This window comes from Giraffa tippelskirchi, chromosome 9, assembly GCF_054371585.1.
Source record: "Giraffa tippelskirchi isolate mGirTip1 chromosome 9, T2T-mGirTip1v1.2.pri, whole genome shotgun sequence".
NCBI classification, from domain to species: domain Eukaryota; kingdom Metazoa; phylum Chordata; class Mammalia; order Artiodactyla; family Giraffidae; genus Giraffa; species Giraffa tippelskirchi.
The window spans coordinates 11,115,664-11,135,404 of NC_137283.1; the positions used below are offsets into that span (position 1 = coordinate 11,115,664).

Genomic DNA, 19,741 nt, shown 5'->3' on the forward strand with positions numbered 1-19,741 from the left:
CCCAAACCCTCACAGTCACAGATATTTTCAGATTGTACTTGAACCAGCAACAGGGGGAAAGTCCCAGCAGTGTCTCGTTCAAACGTGCTTTCCCACAAGTACTGTCATGGGTCTCAGTATGAGTTTCTTCACACTCAACTGTAACCACATGGTTCCTCCTAGTCCTTAAACAAGGTTAAGTCTATTTTCTCCTCAGGGAGAATCAGTGCCTTCTATTCAGTCTCTGCTTATTTCCTTTCTTATCTGTATTCTTTCTTCTTAAGGGACCTTGTATGTCAGAATATTTACAGTTGCAAGTGACGGAAATATATCAGTTTAGTCAGGAAAGGAGAACCATTGGCTCACATACCTGGGCATTCCTGCCCTGCCAAATCCAGGGGCTCCAGCCTCTTTTCTTGTCTGGGCTTCTACTTCTTGCTCCTTCTCCACCCTCCTTCTCTCTTCCTGCATCCATCCTTCCACACAGCTTCTCTCTCTTTGTTGGCCTTTCTCTCCCATGTTGGCAGGGGCCCTTGGCCACAATGCCCTAGGAAGGGGGCCACTTAGAGCTCCAGGGTCACACATTCCCAGCTTAATAACCTCCATGAAGAATGAAATCATTTTCTCCAGAGATATAATCTGATTGGATCTCTTTGGTCCCTGCCCCCTCCATACACTGCAGTGGGGAGAATCTGGTTCCAAAAGAAGCACTGGGAAAGCTTGCTGGACAGTAAAAACAGTAGCTACCATAGTCCAGCACAAATCTGCTGGATCTATAGCGCATGGATTTAAGCAATTTCCTTGTATACTCTATCTCTTGGGGCTTTCCTCCTCTCAGGGATGTGTCCTTTGCCCTGTAGGTCACTAACTTGGTCTCTGATGGATGCCCCTGTTCCAAGCTCTTTTGTTTGTGAAGTGTTCCTTTTCTGTAGCTATCTGTTCAGTTCAGTTTAGTTCAGTCGCTCAGTCGTATCCGACTCTTTGTAACCCTATGGACTGCAACACAGTCCCTGTCCATCACCAATTCCCAGGGCTTATTCAAACTCATGTCCATTGAGTCGGTGATGTCATCCAACCATCTCATCCTCTGTCGTCCCCTTCTCCCGCCTTCAATCTTTCCCAGCATCAGGGTCTCTATTCAAATGAGTCAGCTGTTCGCATCAGTGGCCAAAGTATTGGAGTTTCAGCTTCAGCATCAGTCCTTCCAATGAATATTCAGGACTGATTTCCTTTAGGATGGACTGGTTTGATCTCCTTGCAGTCCAAGGGACTCTCAAGAGTCTTCTCCAACACCATAATTCAAAAGCATCAATTCTTCGGCGCTCAGCTTTCTTTATAGTCCAACTCTCACATCCATACACGGCTACTGGAAAAACCAAAGCTTTGACTAGACGGACGTTTACTGGCAGAGTAATGTCTCTGCTTTTTAATATGCTGTCTAGGTTGGTCATAACTTTTCTTCCAAGCAGCAAGCATCTTTTAATTTTGTGGCTGCAGTCACCATCTTCAATGATTTTGGAGCCCCCAAAAATAAAATCTGTCACTGTTTCCATTGTTTCCCCATCTATTTGCCATGAAGTGATGAGACCAGATACGATGATCTTAGTTTTCTGAATGTTGAGTTTTAAGCCAGCTTTTTCACTCTCCTCTTTTACCTTCATCAAGAGGCCTTTTAGTTCTTCACTTTCTGCCATTAGGGTGGTATCATCTGCATGTCTGAGATTATTGATATTTCTCCCAGCAATCTTGATTCCACCTTGTGCTTCATCCAGCCCAGCATTTCTCATGATATACTCTGCATATAAGGTAAATAACCAGGGTGACAATATACAACCTTGACATACTCCTTTCCTGATTTGGAACCAGTCTGTTGTTCTAAGTCCAATTCTAGCTGTTGCTTCTTGACTTGCATGCAGATTTCTCAGGAGGCAGGTCAGGTGGTCTGGTATTCCCATCTCTTTCAGAATTCACAGTTTGTTGTGATCCACACAGTTAAAGGCTTTGGTGTAGTCAATAAAACAGAAATAGATGTTTTTCTGGAACTCTCTCACTTTTTCAGTGATCCAGTGGATGTTGGCAATTTGATCTCTGGTTCCTCTGCCTTTTCTAAAACCAGCTTTAACATCTGGAACTTCACGGTTCACATACTGTTGAAACCTGGCTTGGAGAATTTTGAGCATTCCTTTGCTAGCGTGTGATATGAGTGCAATTGTGCGGTAGTCTGAGCATTCTTTGGCATTGCCTTTCTTTGGGATTGGAACGAAAACTGACCTTTTCCAGTCCTGTGGCCACTGCTGAGTTTTCCAAATTTTCTGGCATATGGAATACAGCACTTTCACAGCCTCATCTTTTAGGATTTGAAATAGCTCAGCTGGAATTCCATCACCTCCACTAGCTTTGTTCATGGTGATGCTTCCCAAGGCCCACTTGACTTCACATTCCAGGATGTCTAGCTCTAGGTGAGTGATCACACCATTGTGGTTATCTGGGTCATGAAGATCTTTTTTGTATAGTTCTTCTATGTATTCTTGCCACCTCTTCTTAATATCTTCTGCTTCTGTTAGGGACCTAACTGTCCTTTATTGAGCCCATCTTTGCATGAAATGTTCCCTTGGTATCTCTAATTTTCTTGAAGAGATCTCTAGTCTTTGCCATTCTGTTGTTTTCCTCTATTTCTTTGCACTGATCACTGAGGAAGGCTTTCTTATCTCTCCTTGCTATTCTTTGGAACTCTGCATTCAAGTGGGTATCTCTCTGTATCTGTTACTGTCTTACAAAGCCCTCTTAAGTTACCCCAAGGAAACTGTGTGTTTCCTCACATTTTGGTTTGGAATCCTTCAGTTTGGGGTTTTTCTTCTACATCTGATAATCCTTGGCTGCCCACTCCTGCCTTTCTGGAGGAGGAAATTGGTTTGCATAAGGAGCTGGTGGTATCAGATTTGTCTGGGTAAGTGGGTGTAGGAGTGGAGGGCGTCCTCCTCCCAGGGCTGAAGTGTGTGTGAGTACCCTCGGGGCTTCTGGAATAACCTTAGAGGAAGGGGCCTTTGAGAAAGACAACACAGGACAAGCAATCAAGTAAACCCACACTGGCCAGCTTCACAAATCAGTCCCTTCCTTCATAAACAATATCTTTTTGATGGTTTTCTGTCTAAAACAGGTTGGAAGCCCAGTGTTACTGCAGGATCTGCAGTGACCTCTCTCCAGGGCCACAGCTACTTTCTTCATCGCGGGTGGGGGTGGGGGAAATCCTGCTGCAGGATTTACCAGTCTTCACAGCATAGTGCCTGAACTCTGGGAGCTAACCTGCTGAACCAGCTGCACGAATCTCCCAGCCCTCCTTTAGTTATACCTCCCTGCTGTCTCCCCTCAGCCCACCCTGCCCTCTGTGCTGCATCAAGGGATCTCTGCTTGGCCTTCTCCAGGGGTCTTAAGTAATAGTTTTGTTCTCTGTTTTATCACTTAATCTGAGTACACCCTTTCTGTTAGTTTTTTTCTCATTGGAATAGCATTATATTTGCTTCCTTGTTCTTTGTTTAAAATTTTTCACAAACAGGTCATGATGTTAACATTAAAATAAATCTCATTATAATAATGACGCATAGGGCAAATACGATAGCCGTCAATCCCAACCTACTGTCCATCCTTCTCCACCCTGCTGTCCTACTTCTTCTATTCCTCGGCCGTACTTGTGACCAGCTCTCCTTTAATGGTGCACTGCCCTGGTGGCTCAGTGGTAAAGAATCCGCCTGCCAATGTAGGAGACATGCGTTCGACTCCTGGGTCAGGAAGATCCCCTGGAGAAGGAAATGGCAATCCACCGTAGTATTCTTGCCTGGAAAATCTCATGGACAGAGTATGGTGAGCTACAGTCCTTGGGGTTGCAAAAGACACAACTTAGCGACTAAACAACAATTCTTTAATGGTACTCATCCTGGTGTGTGTGAAGTGATATTTCACTGAGGATTTGATTTGAATTTCCCTTATGGCAAATAATGCTTAGCATCTTTCATGAGCTTACTGGCCACTTGTAGAGCCTCTTTGGAGAACTATCTGTTGAGTTCTTTGCTCATTTTTTAAAAACAGAGTTATTTGTCTTTTTGTTATCAAGATGCAGGTATTTTTTTTTTTTTTAGGTTAAGTGTTGTTTATATATTCTAGATACATGTCTCTTATTAAGTATATGATTTTCAAATATTTTCTCCCATTCTGAGAATTGTCTTCTCACTTGTTTTTTTTTTTTTTTTTTTGCGCTCTATTAATTGATTTTCGACCGCACTGGGTCTCTGTTGCCGCGCCCGGGTTTCCTCTAGTTACAGCGAGCGGGGGCTCCTCTTTGATGCGGTGCTCAGGCTTCTCAGTGCAGTGGCCTCTCTTGCTGTGGAGCACAGGCTCTGGGCACGTGGGCTCACAGGGGCTTAGTTGCCCCACGCACGGCATGTGGGGTTTTCCCAGACCAGGGGTTGAATCCATGTCCCCTGCATTGGCAGGCGGATTCTTAACCAGTAGACCACCAGGGATGTCCCTCTTTTCACTTTCTTGATGGTGTACTTTGACGCACAGAAGTTTTTAATGTTGGTGAATTCCCAATTTATGTATTTTTCTCTTTTGTTGCTTATGCTTTTGGTATTATACCTGTGAAACCATCACCTAATGTCGGAAAGATTTACTCACATGTTTTCTTCTAAGAGTTTTATAGTTTTAGCTCTTATTTTTAGGTCTCTGATCCATTTTGAGTTAGTTTTGAAATCAAGAAGTATGAATTCTCCAACTTCATTTCTCTTTTTCAAGATTGTTTTGGCTATTCTGGGTCCTTTGAATTTTTGTGTGAATTTTAGAACCAGTTTATCAATGTCTACAAAGACCTAGCTGGGATTTTAATAGGGAGTATATTCAATCTGCATGTCTGGTCTGGGGAGTGTTGCCCTCCTAACAATATTAAGTCTTCCCATCCTTTAACAGGAAAACGTGTTTCCATTTATTTAGGTCGTTTTTCATTTCTTTCAGTGATGTTTTGTCATTTTCAGTGTATAAGTCTTATACTTTTTTGTTAAAATTATTTCTAAGGATTGCGTCATTTTTGATGCTTTTGGAAATGGATTCTTCTTGATCACACTTTATGATTATTCATTGCTAGTGTGTATAAATACAAATAGTTTTGTATTTTGACCTCGTATCCTACAACCTTGCTGATGCGTTACTTCTAATGGTTTTCTAAATAGAAGATTATGTCATCTGCATTTAGAGATAATTTTACATCTGCCTTTCTTTTCTTTTTCCTGCCTAATGGACCTAATAATACTCCATTTCAGTGTTGAATAGAAGAGGCAAGAGTGGGAATCCTCACCCTAGTTCTAAAATATACAGATGAAATCAGTGTCTGCATTGAACAAAATGTTATATTTTAAAAAAGTGGACACCCTTACCTGTTCCTGATCTTAAAAGGAAAACAGTCTTTACCTTTAAGTCCAGTATTAAGTGTAGGCTTTTTGTAGGTGTCCTTTATCAGGTTGAGGAAGTTTCCTTCTGTTCCTAGTTTGCTGGTTTTCCTCATGAAAGAATGTGAGATTTCATTGAATGTTTTTTCTGCATTGTTTGAAATGACCATGTCCTTTGTCCTTTTTTTAAATTAATGTAGTATGTTACACTGATTTTTGTATTTTAAACCCCAAATTTTATTTATTTGACTTCTTGCTTATTTAGGAGTATGTTTTACACATATTTTCATTTACTTATTTATTTTTGGCCACACCGTGCAATTTGTGGGATCTTAGTTCCCCAACCAGGGATTGAACCTGAGCCCTCAGCAGTGAAAGCACAGAGTCCTAACCACTGGGCCACCAAGGAATCCCCTGTTCTGTCCACTATTTAAAATGAGGTATTGAAATCGCTAATCACTATTTTTTTGAGTTTTTATTGAAATATTTGCATTTACAGTATTGTAGTAATTTCAGGTATACAGCAAAGCGAATCAGTTATACATATATCCACTCTTTTTCTTTTTTAGGTTCTTTTCCCATGTAGGCCATTACAGAGTATTGAGTAGAGTTGCCTGTGCTGTACAGCAGGTCTTACTAGTTACCTATTTTATATAGAGTAGTGTGTTTGTGTCAGCTGCAGTCTCCCAGTTTATCCCCTAGCCCTTATCCCCTGCTAACCTTGTTTGTTTTCTGCATTTGTGACTCTACTTTTGTTTTGTAAATAAATTCATTTGTAGTCTTTTTTTTAGATTTCACATATGAGCAATATCATATATTTTTTCTTCTCTGTCTGACTTACTTCACTCAGTAGGACAATCTCTAGCATCCATGTTGCTGCAAATGGCATGATTTCACTCTTTTTTATGGCTGAGTAACAGTCTCCTGTATATATGTGCCGCATCTTCATTCACGTCTCTTGATGGACATTTAGTTCACTTCCATGTCCTTTCTATTGTCAGTAGCGCTGGTGTGGATGTTAGGGTGCACGTATCTGTTTGAATTATGGTTTTCTCTAGCCCAAGAGTGGGACTGCAGGATCACGTGGTAGTTCTGTTCTTAGTTTTTTAAGTAACCCCCATACTGTTCTCCGTAGTGGCTGTACCAGTCTACATTCCCATCAACGGTGTAGGGTGGTGGTCCCTTTTCTCCATACCCTCTCTAGCAATTTACTGTTTGTGGACTTTTTCATAATGACCTTTCTGACTGGTGACACCTTATTGTAGTTTTGATTTGCATTTCCCTAGTAATTAGTGAATGATTTTTCATGTGCTTTTTGCCCGGCCATCTAATCATTATTTTTGAACGATCAATTTCTCCCTTCAGTCCTATCATTTTTTGCTTCGTGTATTTTGGGACAGAGAAGGCAATGGCACCCCACTCCAGTACTCTTGCCTGGAAAATCCCATGGATGGAGGAGCCTGGTAGGCTACAGTCCATGGGGTCGCTAAGTGTCGGACACGACTGAGCGACTTCACTTTCACTTTTCCCTTTCATGCACTGGAGAAGGAAATGGCAACCCACTCCAGTATTCTTGCCTGGAGAATCCCAGGGACGGCAGAGCCTGGTGGGCTTCCGTCTGTGGGGTCGCACAGAGTCGGACACGACTGAAGCGACTTAGTAGTAGTAGTAGTAGTAGTATTTTGGGACTCTGTAGTTAGATGTTTGTATTTATAACTTCAGTTAAGCCTCCTTTTCAAAGATATTTTACAGCTTTTACAGGGACAAGTTTTTTCCTTATTTGATATTCTTTTTTTTCCATTTTTTTGTTTGTTTGTTTTACTTCTTGGCTGCACCTTGCAGCACGTGGGATCTTCCCCAGCGAGGACTGAACCTGCACCCTCTGTGTTGCAAATGCGGAGTCTTAACCAGTGGCATGCCAGGGAAGTCCATTCTTATTTGATACTCTTGAAGATTGCCAGGGTGACCTAGACGGCAGAGGTTTATTTGTACTTAATTATTGAACAAAGTGAACAAAACTTAGAAATTTATGGCAAAAAAATGGATCAGGGGAGAAAGTTAAAAAAAAAAGAAAAGATAGCGTGAAGACATCCTCGTGACGGAACCGTTCTGCGTCTTGACTGTGGTGGTGTCAGGGGTACCTACATGTGATAAAATTGTGTAGAAGTAAATACAGATTTGTGCATGTCCACCTCATGGGGTCTGAATAAGCCTGCTGGACTGGATGCGTCTTGGTCTCCTGCTTGTGACATGGTGCTGTAGTTATGCAAGCTGTTACTGTTGGGAAATTGGGTGAAGAGGATACTTGGATTCCTTTGTATTTTTGTTGTTGTTGTTACAGCTGCGTGGGAATATACAGTTATTTCAAAATAAAAAATTAAAAGCAAAATACATGTTATCCCCATTCCTTACATAAGGAAAAAAATACCCTCAGACGTATTTGAGTGGGTCTGTTTCTAGGTTTTCTACATTGTTCCATTGATTTGTTGTGTATCTCCCTACCAGTAACATACTCCCTTGATTGATGTAGCTGTATAGGAAGTCTTAATATCCAGTAGAGTAATTTCCCACTTTATTAATCTTTTTAAAAATTGTTTTAGTCTGTGTCCTTTATCTTTCTATATAAATTTTAAAATAAACTTGTCTATATCTACAAAAATCATGGCTAGGAGTTTGACAAGAATTGTGTTAAATCTAATAGATCATTTTTGGGAGAACTGACATATATGTTGAGTCTGTTAATATGTGATTATGATTTATGCCTCTCCATTTATTGTCATCTTCGATTTATTTCATCAGTGTTTTGTAGTTTTCAGCACACAAATTCTATATGTGTTTAATTAGATATTTGCCTGTTTCAATTTTTTGAGCAATTGTAAGTGGAATTATACTTTTAACTTCTGTTTCTACACGTTCCTTGTTAGCCTGTAAACATGTGATTGAGTTTGGAATTCCCTGTGGTCCAGTAATTAAAACTCTAAACTGTTTGACTGCTGGGAGCTCAGCAGGTTCGATCCCTGGTCAGGGAACTACAAAATCTCACAAGCCACCTGGTGCAGCCAAAAAAAATGTGATTGATTTTTATGTATTTATTTTTAGCCCATCACTTTGCTGACTTACTCATTAGTTCTAAGAGTTTTTAACAATATAGATTCTTCGGGATTTTCTACAAAGACTGTCATGTCGTATGCACAGGGATAGGTTGTACTTCTTTTCTGACGAGTCTGCCTTTTATCCCTCGTGTTCCAGCCACCTTCCTGTGTATGCTGAGGTGCAGGAACCCTGCGTGTACCTGCAAAGCAGCCAGGTGGAGGCCACCAACCTCTACCTGGGCGTGCCCACCAAGATGGCCATCACACTCGTCAATGGCACACTCCTGCCCACCCGCTTCCACTGGGGCAAGGTACGTGAGCCCACTCCGTCGGGCCCCACCCCTGCAGCTCTCAACCCCAGAGGCCCATGTTGAGGGGCACGCTGCCCCCCAGATACCACCCGGAACAGATCACTGCCCCCGGGGGCTGACTCTGTAGCCTGCCCTGTGTGCCAGGGGAGATGAGGCCATGTCTCCATGCATCAAAGCCAGCTACCCACTGTTCCCCATCACCCTGGGCCTCCCAGGGCAGCCTTCTGTTAAGTCCAGGGAACCCCCTGACAAGTGTGAGATCCATCTAGCATGGGCAAGGAGAGGAGAAGGGACCTGTAGTTTATCCCCACCTGGGAGCACCCTGCCCTGCTGGTCTCACTGAGGGCCCCCAGTCAGCCAGCCTCCCCAAAGCATGCAGCAGTCCTGGTCCCTCTGTCAGGACCCAGGTCCATCCTCGAAGCCCAGCCCCTGACCTGCCCGTGTGTCTGCCAGCTCCTTGGGCTCCAAGCAGATGTCTGCACAGTGAAAGTCTCCCCAAGACGTGGCACGCTGGGCCCCGGCGAGGAGCGCCAGCTCAGCCTGGAGTTGACTGTGCATACTCCGGTGAGTGTGGAGCCAGGGGCTGCATTGCCCGGGGAGGCCCCCTGGCTGTCTGCATCCATGCCAGCCGGGAGATCTGCCTCAGACCCCTGTCCTGGGCCGAAGTGGGGAACAGATTTCTTGAATTGGGGTCTGGGGCTCCATTCTTGCTGGGCCTACTCTCTAGGAACACAGGGTCAGGAAGGCTGGAACAGGCTGGGGTAGGCCCTGAAACTCTTGAGCACCCCCCTTAGCCCTCACCAGCCATCCTCTGTGGCACAGGCGGGCCCTCCTTTCCACCTGCCCAGAGATGCCCCTGTGCTGGGTGCCCCAGGGGAGTCTGAGCAGTGCCCCGGTTCCTCAGCAGAAGGACACAGCTTCTCCTGGGTTCAGCCCACAGGAAGGCCATCGGGCAGAATGTGCTTAGTCCTTGGGTGGTTACCAGCTATCCGTTGGCAGTTCTTGTGGAAAAAGAAGCTTCTTCCTCACAAGGACTAGCACACCCGGGTCCCAGTACCTCTCTGGGGAGCATGGGGGCATGGGCTTTCTTCCACAGCTGAGCCTGAGCTCGAGGGTCACAGATGAGTGGGCCCCTGGCCTGGTCCAGAGCAGACCTCACGCAGAAAGGGTTTGACTTGTGTGATAGCAGCTTCATCAGAATAAACGTGCAGCATCTCCCGATTTCTGCTTGGCGGGGGTCTCCTTCAGGCGGGCACGCCCAGATATTGGGAACCGAGTCACAGCCAGGAGCTCTGAGGAAGGGGCCAGGCCTCCTGAGGGGATGGGGATGGGCCTGCAGGCCAGGTCTGGGGATGGTGGCCCATGGGAGGGGCTGGGAGCCCTTCCACAGAGATGAGCCTGGACACAGTCTTTGGGTTGAGCCCTCCCAGCTGCCCCCTGTGCTGCAGGAGGCCATCTGAGGCCCCTCTGCCAAGGCCCACCCTGGGTCTTCCCCACAGTGACACGCCCCTGGTGACCTTTCTTACAGGAAGCGTTGACCAACCTGGCCCTCCCTTGTGATGTGTCAGGCATGAGGGAGCCACTGGTTCTGGGCATCTCAGGGAAAGCCCAGGGACTGCAGGTGGCCATCGGCATCTCTAAGGAGGACAGTGATGACAGGTGAGCCCAGGGCCGGGCCTGGGGGCTAGGGCGGCCATTCGGAGGAGCGGCCTCGCTGTGGAACCGGCCTCTTGCAGTTGATTCCCACAGCCAGGAGAAGGCCCCTCACAAAGTCTGTGGGGAGAGACCTCCCCCCCCCGTCCCATCCCTGCCCTCTGGGTGGTCGTTCTCCATACGCCAGAGGCAGGGTGTCCAGGGTGCGGGGGAACAGCAGGGACAGGGCTGTGGGCAGCTGGGAGACACGCCAGCCTGCTCCTGCTCCTGGCCTGGGAGAGCCGGTGGCCGAGGACACCTGTCTTAGCAAGGAGGGTGCATCTGTGGGGTGGCTTGCTTCACGAGGAGGGCTTAAAGCCTGGTTTCTGGGCAGCTGGGCCCGAGGTGGCTGGCCAGGCAGGGCTGAGGGTGGCACATAACTGGTGCCCACGCGCTTGGGCAGTGCTCCCAGCACAGAGCTGTGGCCTGGCCACCCTGAGACACTCCACCTGGACTTCGGCTCGGCAGTGCCACTGTGGACCCGTGTGAACCGCCAGCTCTTCCTGACCAATTGCTCCCCGATACAGACCCCTTTCACCCTCGAGTTTGAGTACTTCGGGAGCCCCGTAAACTGCCTGAGCCAGAAACCCAGCCTGTAAGTCCAGCTGTTTTCAGTGACTGTTCCCAGGGAGGACATAGCCCGGGGTTGCCCTGCTGGGCCTCCGTGCAGCTTCGGTGGGTGTGAGTCAGTGGAGGAGGGTGTCCGCAGGTAGACGCGGACAAACGCGAGGAGTAGGGGGCCCTGCTTGCCCGCCTCCCAGACCTTGAGAAGAAAGTGGGTGTGTGGCCCCTTCTGGTCAGCCTGGGCTGCCAAGGCGAGGGCTTTGGATAGACCAGGCGGTCCTGGGGCCCTCGAATGAGGAAGAAGTTACTGTAGGTGGGGGCAACCATGGGCAGAGGTGGGGTGAGGCACACTGCAAAGCTGTAGCTTGAAATCAATTACATTGGAAGTATTTATATCCCAGAAGGTAGCTCACCTTGCCAGCACCGCACTGTAGACGCCTCCCCTCAGGTCTCCTAAGGTGGGGACAGTGGGGAGGAGCAACTTCTGACTGCTAGGGGTGGGGGCTGCCATGAACAGTCCCTTAGCCATGAATTTGTCAACTGCAGAAAGTTAGCGTGTGCAATGGTGGGATAGATATTGCAGAAGGCTGGGCAAAGGCCAGGAGTCTGGACTGGGTTTGCATCCCGGGGTCACCAGGGCTCAGAGCCTGTGGGTCAGGGGTCCCTGCCCTGGAGCACTCCTGATTCTGTTGAGACTGGCAGGCAGCCTGCTGCTGCGATGCTTCGGGTGGTTAGGTGCCGAGGGAGCGAAGACCACAGGTCGAGGTGAAGAGGAGCCCTGACCAGCTCTCCACGGGAGGAGAAGCAGGGCCACCTTCCTCTGCTGGGAAGCCGGGGGGGATGCTGGTTGCCTAGGGAGATGGCTGAGGTCTGGGCAAGGGCCTGGATGGCTTGATGCAATTTCCGTGTCCCCTCTTGTCAAGTCCCGACGTGCCACCCGCCCTGCTGAAGACGGCACGGATGCGGGAGCTCTTGGCCAAGCGCGAGCAGTGGGGTAAGAGCCCAGGCCTGGCCAGAGCAGGGTTTTGTGGGGCCTTTGAGGATGTGGGCCACCTACTGCAGGAAGGGGACCCTGACCAGAGTCACTCCTCAGCGTCTTTCCTAGCCGGGTCCCTGAGATGGCCATGGCTTCCACCGAACAGCACCCCCTCTTTTGAACATGGCCACCTTCTTACTAAGGAAGAGGGCTTGTGCACAGGGTCTGTCTTTGATTTAGGATGGGTGGTGGCTGGTGGCTTAGGAGTGAGGGCTCCCACTTGGCCTTATGGCAGGTGAGAGAGGGTGGACCCTGGACCCCAGGCTTGCAGGAGGGTCTCTTTAGGCGGACCAGGGAGAGACTACGGGGTGGCTTGTCTGGTTCAGTGCTTTGCTGACACTTGAGGGTTGGGACCTCCTTCCTGCCCGGGGAGGGGGAGGGGGGCTGCATCCCCACTCCTGGGTCTCATTGCAGAGTTTATGGTAAGCATGCTGTCCCACGGGAAAGGAGCAGCCTTCTTCCCCCATGTCTCCCAGGGCATGCTGGGCTCCCACCAGAAGCTCAGCATTGACCTCACTGCCTGTGCCAACATGTGGGGGGAGTACTGGGATAGCCTCGTCTGCACGGTAAGTGCGGGCGGGCAGGCGGGTGGCCTGGGGCACAGGGACCCCCACCCTGGCCCTCACCTGCAGGCTTGCTCTCCTCCAACACCCAGCCCTCAGCCTCACAGGTCTCACCAAGTAGAAAGGTGATGCCTGCTGAGCTCGGGATGGGCCTTTGCGATGGCCGGCAGCCCTGCGATTCCTGCAGGAGGGGTCCTGTGAGCAGGAGAAGCACCCACATCTTTGCCCATGAGGTCCTCCTGAGACTGAGACCACACTTAGGAGGGCTGAGGAGTCAGATGGGCTGCCTGCCCTGGCCAGAGTCTGAGATCCAGAGGGGGCAGTAAGTGTGGAGAGAGAGCATGGCCTCTCAGAGCCACAGCCTCACCCAGGCCTTGGTGAGGCCATTGTTCATTCCCCGTCACCCATTCATTGACTCCGTCATTCAGCATGAACTGAGACCTTATATGTACAGGTTCCTGTGTGGTCCCCTGGACTGTGGGGGTACAGGGATGAATAAGACAGACCACGCCAGCAGGGAGCTCCTAGTTTAGGATGAAGGGGTAAAACATGTTCCAAGTCCTATGTCATTTAATTATTGCACAGATTTTCTTGAACTATTTAGTAAACTGGACAGGTGAGTTATGGTAGTTATTTGCTTTAAACTGTGCTCTATCCAATGACAAAGGGTTGATCACCTTATACAAAGAGTTGTTAACTAAGAATAAGACGGGTTGGCACAAGCATCTCAAGGGGCAAAGGGTCATAATAGGCAGTTCAAGAACGACAGCTAGAGATGGCCAGTGAACATGAAAAGTATTTCGTCAGTGCTGCTAACTAAAGAAGTAAGGGGAAGACCCTGGTGGTCAGTGGTTAAGACTCCGCATTTCCATGGCAGGGGGCCCGAGTTCAGTCCCTGGTCTGGGAACTAAGATCCACAAGCTGCATGACATGGCCAAGAAAAAAGAAGTGAGAATGAAAGGCACCCTGAAATACTGGTTTTGTGAGATTAGCAAGGTTTAAAATTGTCGATGGAGGCGCAGGGGAGGGTGCTCGTGTACACAGTGGGGCTGCTGGGAAACGTGTGCCACCCTTCAGAGGCACTTGTGCCGGGCGCTGGGGACACACATTTAAAGTCGCCCCACGGAAAGAAGTGGATACATGAACAGGCAGGTTTCATACCAGGCTTCTTTTTCTTCTCAGCATTGTTTATACCAGAGGGGGAAAAAAGGAGACAGTGTAGACATGTGTCCACCAGGAGAAGGTTGGATAAAACGTTAGGCTGCATCCATACACTGGGATTCCCACAGCCAAACAATGCCGTAAACCTTCATTAGTAAAAGTATCGTATGTTGAAAGAAAAAAAGATTACCAGAACAAAAGCATGCCCAGAATGCCCCTCATTTATATCTGTGTTTTATGCACACAAGTCTGTCTAGACAGTTCTAACTGAAATACTAACAGTGAGTCATGCTGTGGGGTGGGATAGGATTATGGTGAAATATAGTCTATGTTGAATTTTAAAAAATAAGTGATTTTGATTAGCAGAGAAAATTATCTTTTAAATGGAAATAATGATTAAGAAATTTCATCCAAAGGGCCATAAGAGGCCAAAGACCATCAGGCTGGGAGACGAGTGGCCACACATGGAGACCCTGGGCTGGCTGGAGGAGGGGACGAGGAGCCTTGGGGACGCGGTGGCTGCTGGGGATAAGAGGGACAGAGAGTTGGTGTGTGTCTGCAGGTGGGAGACCTGCCTCCAGCAGTCATCCCGGTGTGCATGGTGGTGGTAGGCTGCCCCATCAGCTCCCAGAGGACCACCTGCTACACCGCTGACCGGATCCCCAGGGAGCCTGTCATCAGGTACCCCTCCCTCCCCACCTCCCCTCCTCTAACCCCTGGGACCCTTTGGCCTCCCTCCCAGGCTGTCCACACCGACTCTTTGCTGTCCAGCTGGCCCAGGGCCACCTGGTGTCACCCAGCACAAAAGCCCCAGGCCAGGGCTACCCCAGAAGAGAGAGGCCTCGGGGGCATGGCCATGATTGGCATGTATCAGAGGGCTTTGGGGGGACAGGAGTGAGCAGTCAGTGTAGCCCGAGGTCAGGACCGCGCTCGGGGCCCCCCACTGGGGTTTCTGTGGTTGGTCGATGTGGCTGGAGAGTGGGGAGGGGGGTGACTGGGCCACTGAGCAGCCCTGGGTCACGGTTCACTGCGGGGTTACACTGGGGAGGGGTGACTGGGCCAGTGAACAGCCCTGGGTCACGGTTCACTGGGGGGTCGTGTTGGGGTGGGCCTCCAGCCCTGGGGCTCTGTGACTCCGGGGTGCAGACAGACCACTGTGGGCCTCCTCCCTGCCCAAGCCCCTGCTCTCCTCTCTGAGGTGAACCGGCCTGCGAGGTGTGCGCTGATCCTGGTCCCTGGCCTCCAGGTTCGGCACCCGGGTCTCTGGAGGAGACCCAGTCACCCGGATCCTTCGCCTGAATAATTCCAGCCCCTGTGGTGAGACGCTCATGAGAGAAATTGGGGCTCTTGCTACAGGGTGTGCCAGGTGGGGGGCGGCCAAGCCGGTCAGGGGTCGTCAGAGCCACTTCCGCCTTGAGGCCAGGACTTGCCCTTGCCTGTAGGACCTGGTGTCTTCCACTGTCCCCGGGCCAGACACCCGCCCTGGTCACATGCACTTGACATCGGACAGAACTTGCAGGGGACACCTTTTCCTTTCAGCCAGCAGCCCCCGTGCTGCTTGCTGGGAGCTGAAGGATGGAGGTGGAGAAGGCAGGGGCTGCACGGGTGGGAGGACCCGGGAGTCAGCCAATAAGCCAAAAGGAAAAGCGGCTGTAGGGAGAGCACGGGCAGGCCTGGATTTGTGCATTCGGACATGAAAGCTGGTCTTGGGATCCAGAGAACAAGGGATGATGGAGCTGGTGGCATAAGCCTATAGACTTAAAACAAGAATGATTGCCTGGAAGTGGCATTGGGAAACGAGGCCCACACCAGCCTCCGTCTGGGAGAACTGGTGGCCTCTGGGGCCTGCAGGGAGTGAGGCCCGGGAAGGAGTCATCTGGTCTTTCCTTACTCCTCGCCCCTTTCCCCTACATCTGCCCCAGACATCCGCCTGGACTGGGAGACCTACACTCCAGAGGACAGGGAGGACCAGCTGCTGGAGCTGCGGGTGTTCTACGGGCCACCCTTCCCGCTACATGACCACGCTGGGAACGACCTCCTGTACCCCGAAACCCCGGAGAGCAGTGGCTCCTCCTGGTCCCCAAGTCCCTCCAACGAGTCCGAGTCCAGCCATGAAGCCACCCCGTCTGTAAGCAGGGGTGGCAGGTAGGCTGCTGGGCTGGGTCAGTGGGTCTCAAGCCTACGCTGAGCCTCGGCGACTTCCTTGACCACAGGCCGAGGGCAGCTCCAGTGCCGGCGCCCCCCAGAAGATCATCTCGGTCATCCTGCAAGGGCATGAGGGGGTGCCCTCTGACCACCTGTTCTCCATCAGCCCCAAGCAGGTGGTGAGTGGGGTGGGGCTGGGATCAAGGCAGGGGAGTGGGGGGGGGCTGTCCAGCCCTGAGGCTGCAGTGTCTGCCAGGTGGTCCCTGCGGGGGGCAGCAGCACAATCCACATCTCCTTCACACCGGTGGTGCTGGGCCCCAACATCCTGCACAAGGTGGAGTATGTCGGCTATGCCCTGGGTTTCTTGAGCTTGGATGATGAGGTGAGTGCTCTGGGCCTGGGGAGGGCTTCCCCCCACCCCACCCCACCTGTCAGGACTCCAGTGATGGGGCCTGGGCTTGGTAGGTGGAGAGGGAGCTTCCGGGCCGGAGGCGCCGCCTGCAGGACTTTGCGGTGGAACCCATGAGGCTGGACCTGCACGGCTCCGTCAGGCTGGCGCAGTGAGTCGGCAGGGCTGCCTGGCCCGCCTCCTGCCCCTGGTGGGGAGCAGCCTCCTTGGGTGCTGCTGGGGACCAGCCCGGGCCTCGGGAACGAGAGGATGGGCACGGGAGGGAGGGGCCGGCCCGGGGCAGGTGAGGCCCAGAGCCCCAGCCCGGGCTGTCACCGGCAGGCTGAGCGTGGAGCGGGACTACGGTGGCAGCACGGCCTTCTGGCAGCAGGCCAGCGACCTCATCCCCGAGCAGCCCGGCGCCGGGGTGAGTGTGCAGGAGCCCTGCCCTCCCGCACCTGGACCCCAGGTGCCCCCCACAGGCCCTCTGGGGGCAGAGCCTCGCCTCTGAGTCCCCCCTTCCTGCGGTTGCCAGGTGCTGAGTGAGCTGGTGACCACCCACCACCTGAAGCTGACCAACACCACGGAAATCCCACACTACTTCCGGCTCCTGGCCTCCAAGCCCTTCGCCGTCTCTCAAGAGGGGGCGAGCCGCAGCCACCGGGCCCGCGGCTGGAAGCAGGAGGGTGAGGAGGAGATGGCAGCGAGGGGCAAGCAGCTGGTGCTCCACCCACAGGAGAACATGCTGGTCAGTGGTAGCGGCTGCGGTCCCCGCCTGGGGTGGGCACACACTCCTGGGCTGAGGGTCACCCTCCTCTCGTGTTCTCGCATGTGTATGTACAGACCGCACAGCCACGCAGCACCCTCCCAGGTCTGCACTCAGACACAGACATTGGTAGTATCCAGACCCCGCCATGCCCTACGCACTCAGGGGCCAACTCCCAAGACAGACAGACACCATCCAGCACACACGCGCACACCTCACCCCCACGCCCCCGCCGTCCCACACACACCCACAGCCCCACACATACACGCCCCCGCCGTCCCACACATACATACACGCCCCCGCCGTCCCACACATACATACACGCCCCCGCCGTCCCACACATACATACACGCCCCCGCCGTCCCACACATACATACACGCCCCCGCAGTCCCACACATACATACACGCCCCTGCCGTCCCACACACACCCACACCCACACCCACAGTCCCACACATACCCACACACCCCCACCGTCCCACCCCCACTGTCCAGCACACCTGCACAGGGGTCTCCACACGTTGATATGCCCAGACCTATCAGAGTGCACACTCAGGAGCCCTGGACACACCAGTCTGCCCTTCATCCCCTCTGCCCACGTGCTGGTCCTGAAAGCACCTCCACGTGGCACAGACCCTCCCTGCTCAGCTGCCCTCCTGCAGGGTTTCATCACCATCTTTCCATAAACATAAGGCACACTGTTCCCAGGCCCCACCTCCAGAGATGAGAAGGCTAGGGCTGAGGCCTAGGAATCTGTGTTCCTAACAGGTCCCTTGGGTAAACTTGTGGAGCTAGGTCCACAGGCCTGGGTTTGGGAGCCTCGTGTCTAAGGCCCCTCCCGTGAGGCCTCAGTTATACCTCAGCCCTCTCCCCAGAGCCACCAGGGTGACCCCTGAGCAAGGCTAAGCTGACTCCGTGTCCCATGCTTGAAACAGCTGGGGCTCCTCACTGCCCTCAGGACAGACGCAGGCCTGACCTGGGCCTGTGGGCTTGCACACAGCCCTGGTCACCTGAGGGGGAGGACAGCCCCATTTCTCGGGCCCCTCAGCTCCTGACGGCTGCTGGGCACGGGGCCGGGCCTATAGGGCCTGTGGGAGGGAAGGACGGAGTCCCAGGTGGGCAAGCTGCCGCCCGCCTCCAGCAGCCTGAGGTGACGGCTCGCCCACAATCTGCTCAGGTGGACGTGTCCTTCTCGCTCTCCCTGGAGCTGCTCTCCTATCAGAAGCTCCCGGCTGACCAGATGCTGCCTGGAGTGGACATTCAGCAGAGCCCGAGTGGAGAGAAGCAGATGGTGTTCACACAGAACCTGCTGCTGGAGTACAGCAACCAGACTTCCCAGGTGAGTCCCTAGCCTGGCTCACGTGGTAAGGAGGGGCACCGGGCTGAGCTCTGCTCAGGTGGAGTCAGCGGAGGACAGATCCCGATCGTCTGGCATGTGGAGAGATGGGGTCATCTCCATCCTTACTGGCCTCAGGAGCTCAGAGCCAGGTGGGGTGCTGGAGGGTGGAAAATCAGGGAAGGCTTCCTAGAGGAGGTGGCGGCATGTGAAGCCTGCACACTGTTTAATGGAGAAAGAAGGGGACCAGGCCAACAGAATGGCCTGATGATGCTGACAGTGAGCAGCTGAGGGATGCCTCTGGGGCTTGCCTGGGACTGTGTGCGCTGGGTGAGAAAGCCATGGGCCTCGTTCTGTGGGCTGTGACAGCACCACACCCCAGCCCTGCAAGCTTCTGTGGGGAGAGGGCAGGGGGAAAGGTGAGAGGGCCCAGAGCCCAAGAGGAGCAGAGGGCTGGATAAGGGGGACAGGTAGGCAGTGAGGTGACCCGGCCAGGGGGCGGAAACCAGTGCGGGATCAGGGGAGAAGGGAGCAGATGGTGCCTCCCTGGGCCCTTTCCTGCTGGAACCACCCCCCCAGCAGTCCCCCGGCTCCAGATGACACGCGGCCCCCTCCTGCCAGCGGCGGTGCTCCCTGTGGGCGCCTCAGAAGCTGCTGCGCTGATGGCTGGCAGGGTCCCATGTCCCCGCTGCTCCCTGTCCCCAGGTGGTGCCCCTGCGGGCCGTGGTGGCTGTGCCCGAGCTGCAGCTCTCCACCAGCTGGGTGGACTTCGGCACTTGCTTTGTGAACCAGGGCCGGGCCCGGGAGGTCGACCTCATGAACCTGAGTGGCTGCCGGAGCTACTGGGCCGTGCTGACAGGTGTGATAGGCCCTCCTCCCCAACTCAGCTAGGCCGAGACCCCCAGGAAGGGGCCTGTGGCCCTGCCCTGATGGGCCGGACCACTTGGGAATTGCTGCACTGACGGCCACTTCCCCCATCCAAATGGTCCCTCAGGTGGTCCCCCCTGCCTCGTCTGGGGTGGTGGGCAGGAGCAGAAGCACCAAGAGGCGGGGGGTCAGTGCCGCAGGCGGTGCGTGGAGCTGCCTGCATGTCCTCCCCATCCTGCAGGCCAGCAGGAGCCAGATAAGGACCCCGTGGCCTTCAAGGTCTCCCCAAGCAGTGGGCTGCTGGAGGCACGACCGGTCAACGCACCCCCCACCTCTGTCACCCTCCAAGTTTCCTTCACTGCCAGGTATGGCCCCCCACTGCCTGCCTGGTGCTGCCCCCAGAACCC

General features: G+C 52.4%; 1 protein-coding gene across 13 annotated transcripts in view; it reads left to right on the forward strand.

Moving 5' to 3' along the window:
* DLEC1 (DLEC1 cilia and flagella associated protein) overlaps window positions 1–19,741 on the forward strand; it is an 86,973-nt gene that overhangs the window by 64,597 nt on the left and 2,635 nt on the right. For 3 of the 13 annotated variants that reach the window (XR_014064619.1, XR_014064620.1, XR_014064623.1), the window contains 17 exons: window positions 8,664–8,817; window positions 9,271–9,381; window positions 10,346–10,476; window positions 10,913–11,104; window positions 11,997–12,067; window positions 12,524–12,675; window positions 14,396–14,514; window positions 15,080–15,150; window positions 15,756–15,961; window positions 16,047–16,157; window positions 16,235–16,360; window positions 16,444–16,538; window positions 16,709–16,793; window positions 16,902–17,118; window positions 18,309–18,470; window positions 19,173–19,326; window positions 19,576–19,699. Coding sequence is in view for 6 of the 13 variants with exons in the window: in XM_081527349.1 (XP_081383475.1) it covers window positions 8,664–8,817; window positions 9,271–9,381; window positions 10,346–10,476; window positions 10,913–11,104; window positions 11,997–12,067; window positions 12,524–12,675; window positions 14,396–14,514; window positions 15,080–15,150; window positions 15,756–15,961; window positions 16,047–16,157; window positions 16,235–16,360; window positions 16,444–16,538; window positions 16,709–16,793; window positions 16,902–17,114; window positions 18,309–18,470; window positions 19,173–19,326; window positions 19,576–19,699 (2,277 nt within the window). In the remaining 7 variants the exon portion in view is untranslated. The remainder of the gene's footprint in view (window positions 1–8,663; window positions 8,818–9,270; window positions 9,382–10,345; window positions 10,477–10,912; window positions 11,105–11,996; window positions 12,068–12,523; window positions 12,676–14,395; window positions 14,515–15,079; window positions 15,151–15,755; window positions 15,962–16,046; window positions 16,158–16,234; window positions 16,361–16,443; window positions 16,539–16,708; window positions 16,794–16,901; window positions 17,119–18,308; window positions 18,471–19,172; window positions 19,327–19,575; window positions 19,700–19,741) is intronic. The other 10 variants (XM_081527349.1, XM_081527350.1, XM_081527351.1 and 7 more) reach the window with 8 other exon arrangements.